The sequence below is a fragment of the Myotis brandtii genome, unplaced genomic scaffold (genome assembly GCF_000412655.1).
Source record: "Myotis brandtii unplaced genomic scaffold, ASM41265v1 scaffold96, whole genome shotgun sequence".
NCBI classification, from domain to species: domain Eukaryota; kingdom Metazoa; phylum Chordata; class Mammalia; order Chiroptera; family Vespertilionidae; genus Myotis; species Myotis brandtii.
This window is the reverse complement of record NW_005371972.1, coordinates 775413-784203: the sequence shown is the minus strand read 5'-3', so window position 1 is coordinate 784203 and position 8791 is coordinate 775413. Positions and strand designations below refer to the sequence as shown.

The 8791-nt window shown below is 53.3% G+C and overlaps 1 protein-coding gene across 1 annotated transcript in view; it reads right to left on the bottom strand.

Annotated features, from left to right (window-relative positions):
- FHAD1 (forkhead-associated (FHA) phosphopeptide binding domain 1) overlaps nucleotides 1-8791 on the bottom strand; it is a 101836-nt gene that overhangs the window by 28612 nt on the left and 64433 nt on the right. The window contains exons 19-22 of the mRNA XM_014533287.1: nucleotides 6811-6918; nucleotides 3790-3963; nucleotides 2282-2507; nucleotides 623-707 (exon numbers count right to left, since the gene is read on the bottom strand). Coding sequence (XP_014388773.1) covers nucleotides 623-707; nucleotides 2282-2507; nucleotides 3790-3963; nucleotides 6811-6918 — 593 coding nt within the window. The remainder of the gene's footprint in view (nucleotides 1-622; nucleotides 708-2281; nucleotides 2508-3789; nucleotides 3964-6810; nucleotides 6919-8791) is intronic.

Below are 8791 nucleotides of genomic sequence, written 5' to 3'. Positions count from 1 at the left end.
AGGGCGGCCCTGGCTGGGTTCCGTCTGAGGCTGAAATATGACTTTGAGGTTGGGAGAGATCTTCAAAGTCATTTAGTCTAACCTCACTTTGAACCAATATATTAAAAAGAAAGAGATACATCGAGATAGAACAAAGGGCCCTGGCTGGGTTCCGTCTGAGGCTGAAATATGACTTTGAGGTTGGGAGAGATCTTCAAAGTCATTTAGTCTAACCTCTGAACTTTGAACCCCTCTAGGACCTCTCCACCAAGTGGTCTCCACTGCTGGCAACCTCTGCTCTCTGCTGCCGCGACCACCTGCTCGCCGCAGTGTGAGCCAGCATTTCCCGTGCGCCCGGCCCGAGCCTCCTTGTTTCACAGATGAGGAAGCCGAGGTCCCGCCTCACACAGCTGGAGAGGGTTGAGTTGGGATTTGAACACAGATCCACCCAGGCTTTTTCATGACATCATCCTGACTTGCTAAAAGAATCAAGAAAGTTAAATAACAGCAAGCAGACCCCGGACTCCACTCCCTTTTTCAGATTCCGACAACGCGGCCAGAAGTGGGAGTTTGTGGGTTTGTCATGGCTGGCGTGCACGCCAGGGCGGGTGCTCTGGCGCGGACACGGCCTCTGAGTACTCACATCATGTGGTCACACACTGCGTCTTTGGTGCGGCTCTCCAGCGGGGGCCCCGGGGGACGGTCTTGCTGCGTTGCCTTCTCCTGGGCTGAATCAGGGACACGTGAACATCATTACAGTCCTGCCACCCGTGCCTTCTTTCCCCGATGCGTGTTAACCCATCAGCGCACCTGCACCTTCCCCCACTTACACACTCTCCCTCCACCCGCAGTGCTCTCCCCCTAACGGGACGTACCACAGGTTCTGTGTCACAGGCTGAGGACTCCCCCCACCCCTCTTTGAGCTCATGAAATCCTTCCAGCTACTCTCTAAGGCACAGATCAATAACTCCATGCAGACAGGGAAATGGACACAGGAGTGACGGAACCTGTGTCCACTCAGCCAGCTGGTGAGAGGTGGAGCCCTAACCACTGGGTCACACCTCCCGCCCTACTTCCTCCTCTGCACTCAGACAAGAGTTGGGTCCTTACTACATCTTCCACTTACTCCCCAGCCCACTGCCTTCGACTTCCACCCTCACCACTCAATCACATGCTCATTCATTCATTCATTCCACAGTTCAGTGCTTTATGGTCTAAGTGTGGGGTGACCAAGCTGTCACTCTTCAGGTCCCAGCTTAAGCATCCTCCCTCTGACCTGGACCTGGCCTGAGAAACTGAGTCCCACTCCAGGCCCTGGCCATGGTGCCCTGCTCATCTTGGGTCACCTGTCAGGGCAGTATTTTGGTTAACTGAAGGGACCTTGCCTGCTTGCCCATCACTGAACCTTCAGTGCCTAGAATGAACTTGGAACATAATAGATGCTCAATTAAGTGTGTGGCGTGAATGAAGGCATGAGGTGAGCCCTGACAGCTCGTCAACTGGCTTGAGACCAGGACCATGATTCTCAACCAGGGGTGAGTTTGCTCCCCTCACGTGGGGGACACTTGTCAATGTCTGGAGACATTTTTGGTTGTCACACTGGGGTGGGCGGTGGTACTGGCATCTGGTGGGTGGAGGCCAGGGATGCTGCTCAACACCCTACAGTGCACAGATGACCACCACCCCAAAGAATTATCTGGCCCCAAATGTCAATAGCGCTGAGGCTGAGAAACCCTGGCCCCAGGCCTTTGCTTCCAGAACTCTTCTCCGAGAAGTGACGTTCATGACCCCTGACGTTTAGAGCAGCTAGAGAACCTCTCCCAAGCAGCCGGCGTCTTGGTCATTTAGGGCAAATACATGCTCACTACTCCGAGTTCCGTTTCAGCCTCGTTGGGGTTTAGCTTTTAAGAAACAAACCCTGGCTGGTTACAAAAGTGCGTTAAACAAAGTCACAAATTACAACGCAGAGGGGAGCCTTTGAACGGCGCCTGCCTGGCGGGGAGGGGGGTTCCCTGCCAGGCCACTCCGACAGCCCTGACAGCCCTGGCAGCCCTGGCAGCCTGTGCCTCCCTGGCTGGCTGGCCGGGCACCGAGGCTTCCAACTCTTCGTGGTCACTTCAGTCGCACCCGGGCCTCGAGGGCCCCTAACCGTGTTGTGTAACAAGAACGAAAGGGGCGCCAGGGGATCAGTGAGCTTCGCAATGAGCAGAAGCCCGTTTCTTACCCAGCAGCCTCTTGGGGCCCACAGGACAACCAGAACCTGCCCCGACACTCGGGTTCCTCAGGGTCTCTTTGGACCTACCCAGGTCATTGTTCTTCAGAGTTGCGAGCTCTTCTTCTATTTTCTGGTGATGTTCGGTCACTTTTTTGAGTCTTTTTTCTAGATTCACGATCGTCAGGGAGTGCTGTTTGATCTGCTCCTTGTACCCCATGACTTCTTCTTCAAACCCCGGTTTCAGTGATTCTCGTTCTTCGTGGAGGGCCTTGATGGTCTGCTGCTGCAGCTGTATCCGCCCCTCCATCATGATCTGGGGAAACAGAAATGGTTAATGCGACCTCGGGCGGCTGCTCTGACAATAACAACAGTAACACGTCCCCTTTGCGCCCACAGCCACTGAGCTTGGTCCCACCTCAGGGCCTCTGCATGTGTGTTGTTCCCTCTGCGTGGTACACTGCTTCCCTGGCTCCTTGCATGGCTGATTCCTTCCCGAGTTTCAGGTCTCCCGTGCCACCTCCTCAGGGAGGCCCTCCCTGATTGCCTAACCAGAGGAGCAACCTGAGGCACTTTCCATTCCATCACCCTGTTTTGTTTCCTCTGAGGCACTTAGCATGATCCGAATTCTCCCGTGTCTTTGTTTCTCACTCCCACCAGCATGTAAGCTCCATGCCAGCAGGGACTGATCTTTTTAAATTTACCAACACACCCAGCATCATCGGTGCCTAGATCCCTGCCACAGCATGGGAGCCACATGCTCAGTAAGTACTCATTGAATTAATGAATGAACGATTTCGTAAGAAAAAAGTGGATGGCCCGGCTGATGTGGTTCAGTGGTTGAGTGTCGACCTCTGAACCAGGAGGTCACGGTTCGATTCCTAGTCAGGGTGTATGCCCTGATTGTAGGCTCAACCCCTCACAGGGGAAGTGTAGGAGGCAGCCAATCAATGATTCTCTCTCATCATTGATGTTTCTATCTCTCTCTCTGAAATCAATAAAAACACGTAAAAAAAAATTAAAAAAAGAAAAGAAAAAGTGGATGACTTTGTATTTCCTAAAAACCAAAAATTACCCATGGTCCCCAAATGGTGAGTCAGACCCTTTGCCGTGACCACCTTCTCCTTCCCAGGGCTCTTCTCATGGGTCTATCCCAGAGCCTCGTCCTCACCCCCATCCTGCCTCTCGGATGAGCCTGTCTTCTCTCTAATGACCTCGTTCTCCTGCTCCCCACACCCCGCTGCATGTTGGGCCTCCGGGCTCAATCTCCTCCCCATGTGTCAATGCTTCGCCTGAGAAACCCACATACGTTTGGCAAAGTCTGAGGTCAGTTTTGGTTGTCCCAGCTGTGGGGAGGGAGCTGCTGGCGTCTGGTGGGCAGAGACCAGGCTGCTGAGCATCCTACAGTCACAGGAGGGTCCCCGGGGAAGGTCTATCTGACCCAGAGCCTCGGTGGCTGCGGCAGCAGCAGCGTGGAGGCCGGGCACTATCCCCCCCTCCCCCGTCCCCGCCCCTGCGGCCCCTGCCCTCCCCATTTCTGAACCCCTTGTTCTCACGGCGCTGTGATCTTGCATGGAGAGGAGAAGTCTGTCTCTTACCATCTTTGTCTTGGCAGTTTCCAGTTCAGCTAACGCCTCATTTAATTTCATGGCCAGGCTCTCTGCTTTCAGACTCTCGGACTCCTTTGTTCTTTGACTCTCTTCTACCATGGCCAGTGCGTCCTTTAATTGATCATTTAGAACATCTTCCTTTTGCACTTTAAAATCCATTTCCTAGATGAGCAACAAATATCAAATCAACAGACATTCAGGAATGAGTTTCAGAGGGAGGTGAACTCTATCCTGTTACTGTTCCCTCGGTTCTTTTTAAGTCCAAAGTCCATGCTTTCTCCGGAAGGTTCCAATTAGTAGAGAACTCCCTCTTATAGTCAGCTGGCATTTGTCTCCTTGCGATTTCCGGCCTCTGAGCCCAGGTCTGTCACCTGGAGCTCATCGAGTACATTTTCTTTCTCTTTTATGAGTACGTTTTATTTCCCTTTCAATACTTGAGGAGGACTGTCATGTCTCGCTCTAACTCTATTTTCCAGGATAAATGTGCCGAGTTCCTTCGCCCCTCATTACAGGACCTGCCTTCAGGACGCTCCACGTTCCTAGAGGCTTTGGCACGGGATGGCCTCCCCTCCCCCTCGGGGCCCAGTCTTGCCACGGCCTTGTATGTCCTGTCCTTCTGCCCAGAGCCCGCCCGTCCTGCCGTTGACTGTGAAAGTTCTAGCCAACTCCCAGTCCCTGCGGGCTGTGTGGCAGGCACTGTGCTGGGGGCTTGCGAACTTCATTTCCTTATTTGACTTTTTTTGTTAGAACAGTTTTAGGTTTGTAACAACATTGAGGGGAAGGTACGGAGAGGAATCCCGGTTTGGACAATGGGTGGATCTGGCCCGAGGAGATGCTTACTGGGGACCCTGGCAGGCATCCCCCAGAGCAGCCCGTCACCCACACACACTGAGATGGTGTCTCTGATGGGCCAGGAAGCGGCAGGACACGCTGGCCGGCATCTTTGCTCCTTGCCGACTACTCAGCAGGTACGCGGGACAGGAGCACAGCGCTCGCTGTTCCCACGGTTCCAATTTATTTTCCTTCTCCGCTTTCTCCTCTTTCTTCCACAGAAACCCGGTTTTTGCCCTTGCAGATGAAATCAATCTCCCTATTGCTCTCCGCATATACAGCTCGAACAGCATGTGAGTAAGCAATTCGGAGTGTGTCTCTGACCTTGTCATTCCTTGACCTTTGCTGGTAAGTGGGGGCCTGCCTGAGGGTTGTCACAAGGCCCCGCCCTCTGATGTCATCGATGTTCTAAGGCAGTGATGGCGAACCTTTTGAGCTCGGCGTGTCAGCATTTTGAAAAACCCTAACTTAACTCTGGTGCCGTGTCACATATAGAAATTTTTTGATCTTTGCAACCATAGTAAAACAAAGACTTATATTTTTGATATTTATTTTATATATTTAAATGCCATTTAACAAAGAAAAATCAACCAAAAAAATAGTTTGCGTGTCACCTCTGACACGCGTGTCATAGGTTCGCCGTCACTGTTGTAAGGTGTTGAGGACACTGTTGGTCGCATTACAGAGTTCTCTGTGGGATGAGCCCCAGGAGACGTTCTCTCTGGGCCGAGTACCAAGAATGGTCCCAGTTTCATGAGCAATCGCTCCATTTTCATCTATAAATTGCACAACTGGGCTTCCCTTTTCACTGTAACTGTTAGAATAAAAATTGTGGCCCATATTGATTTCATGATACATATTTTTTTTTGCACTAGTCTCATTCCCGATCCATGTTATGCCCCGAGTGATCTACTTAAAATTGTTAATTTCTCCTTTTCTCCTACCCCTAAGTAAAGCATTTTGTGGAAGATCCCGTGTTAAGTCGTTTGGGGAATCCAGGCTGCTTTCCTGGGTTCTTCCCGAGCCCTCGGCGTCGCGCCTGCTCACAGGAGCCCTCCGGAGGGAAGCGGGCAAGTCCTGCATCACTTCCCCAGCTCTGGTCGGCCTCCGCTGGACACACTCTTGGAAGTGCCCAGGACCGCCATGCAATCCAGATGCGGTTCCTGACTCTCGTCCCCCTGGAGTGGCGGCGTTCCAGGTGCGCCAGCACCCCCTGGACTGCCTGCTAAACACGCAGGTTCCCGGGCCTGCCCGCCCTCCGGGGGCACCTGGGATAAACTGCCCAGTGACTCTACGCGGGCTGACGTTGGGAACCTTTCTTGAGAGAAAATGACCCAGGACTGATGTGTATAGACTTTTAGTTCCATCTGGCCTTGAACACCTTTTGAATTTGTATTTACCTGTTTTTAAATAAATTAAGTGTTATTTAAATTAAACCTCTATTGTCGAGCTGTGTGTTTATTGCTTGCTCCGACTACTGAGATGTTGGCTATCGTGTGTGTGTGAGTGTGTGTGTGTGTGTGTGAGTGTGTGGTGTCCCTGGTACTGCTGGGAGCCAGGAAGAGTGAACTACATCCCACAGCGTGGAGGTGCCCCGGGCAGGGCCATGTGCCAACTTCTACCTCTACTGTGCCGGCCACTCCCAGTGACGCTCATAAGTGGGGTTTGGCATGAAGGCGATGATGACAATCATGAGAAGTCCCGGTGGACAAATGACATTGAGGTGATGAGAAGTTCAGGCGTCCATATCCTGACCCCCTCTCTGACCCCAGGCGGCCGAGCCACGCAGAGCTCACGGCCAGCAGGGAGAGGCGGAGTGACGATGAAGGAGTCTGGCATCAGATGGTCCTGGGTTTGGATCCTGCCCCTCTGCTTCCCAGCTGTGAGCTCAGAGTAATAATAATAAAAGCGGGCAACACAGCCAGCATTCGGGGAGTGCCAGGGACTGTTCTGTGTGTTCTGTGTGTACGTTAACAATGGAGCCTCACAGCTCCACGAGGCTGACCTTTGGGTATCATCTGTGTTTCACGAGTGCGGAAACCAACGCACAGAGATGCTGAGCGACTTGCCTAATGTCCCACAGCCAGAGAGCGGCCGGGGCGGGCCCGACCGCCTGCCTCCCGAGCCTGCTCTTAACCACGCCTGCTCCTCCGCGTCTCTCCTCGCTGGGGCTCGTACCTCTTTCTGCTTGGTCAGGCGGTTCTCCAGGTCTTGCACCCTTCTCCTTTCCCTCTCGATGGCCTCCCTTGCTTTTTGTTTCTCGTGGGCGATGCTGCTCTCCGATACCTGGAAGGCAAGGACAAGAGGTCTGAGGGCGTGCGCACCAGGCAGAAAGGGAAGTGGATGCGTAATTGTTGAAACCAGTGAGTCAGGCGTTGGGACCAAGAGCTCCAGGATCAGGACGCCCCTCGGGGAGAGATGAGAACCTGGAAGTCACGTGTTGGTTTGTCATGTGCATCACGGAGACAGCTCTGCGTCACTCAGGAATCTGGGGCTGGCATTCGGGAAGTGACATGCTGGTGAGTGTTCAGCTCAAGGCATCTGGCACTGAGCCACCGAGTAAACTGACATGTGTTGGCCCCAAGGCGGCCTTCTTTGGAAGCACACGGCTTCTTGGGAGGTGGGGCACGAGAGACAGACACCCCCTCTCCCGGCAGGCCTGGCGCCTGGTGGTCTCTACGCAGCCTACAAAGGCTTGGGTCCAAAAACTGATGTCCAGGACAGTCTGGCACTGGGAACACGTGCCCGGCAAGGTCTGGTGATGGGGAGGAGGTCGGAGCCCAGCCTCAGCCCCACGAGCCCCACAGGGAGGTACACAGGCAGAGCGAGGCTGGAGAACTCCAGTTCTGGCTGCTGGAACTCTTGCAGTTATGCCCCCATAAACATATAAAGTTCACAAGAAAAATATGTAAAATATATACATATAAGCACAGACAAAAAACTGGAGAGGTATGTGCCAAGATGTAAAGATGGTAATTTGGGGGGAGTTGGGATTATGACTATTTACATATACTTTTTACTAGTTTATGTCTTCTAAATTTTCTTTAGTGAACATGCATTATTTAGCAAAAAGAAAAAAAAGCTACTGGAAGTTGTTATAGGGCAGTGATGGCGAACCTATGACACGCGTGTCAGAGGTGACACGCAAACTCATTTTTTTGGTTGATTTTTCTTTGTTAAATGGCATTTAAATATATAAAATAAATATCAAAAATATAAGTCTTTGTTTTACTATGGTTGCAAAGATCAAAAAATTTCTATATGTGACATGGCACCAGAGTTAAGTTAGGGTTTTTCAAAATGCTGACACGCCGAGCTCAAAAGGTTCGCCATCACTGTTATAGGGGATGCTATGTCGGGGTCGGGGGGGCGGGTGAGACTTTGGGACGCGTGGCCCTGGAGAAAAGACCAGCTTCCCCGCTGCTCCAGCAGCCTCAGTGGCCCCCGTCCAACTGCCCTGCTTCGGGCTCGGGGCTCCCGGGCCCACCAGGGCCCTGACACACCTCCCTGCCGGGCGTGGCATTTCCCTACTGTCAGGTCTGCCTCCGAAGGTCCAGCCCCCACCCTGCCAGTCTACGTCCTTCCTGTTGTAAGAGTCCCTGTCCGGAGGGCTCCTTCCCTTCTTAGGTGCTGCCTGGCACATTCCAGGTGCAAATCATAATGGTGACAACGGGCATCTTTGCCAGTAAGTGCTTGCAATGTGGTGCCCGGCACCGTGTGCTGAACTCTCAGTGCATCTAATCTGCACCCCCCGGGCAGCATCTGCCCAGTTATCCCCACTGTACAGGTGAGGCCACGGCGGCTGCAAGTGAGGTGGGAAGAGGACAAGTCATGTGCCCCCGTCACACGCCAGGAAGCGGTGGCTCAAGCTCGGATGCCAGGGCCCCGCCCTCCCCACTCTGACACTGGCCTCTGGACCCTGCACACCTGTCCTGATCCAAACCCCACCCTGCCTGGCACAGAGCTTGCCACCCGCCCAGCAGGAGCCGGGGCTTCAAGACCCAGCCCTGGCCCATCTGCATAAGGGAGCTCAGGGGCAGCCGCCGACCAGGGTCTGGGTCTGACCCCTTGCTCGGGCGGTGCTCCCTCACCCACCTGGACTCTGACCTCACCCCCCTGCATTGACTGGCACAGTCCCGCTGCCAAGGTCTTTGCTTGA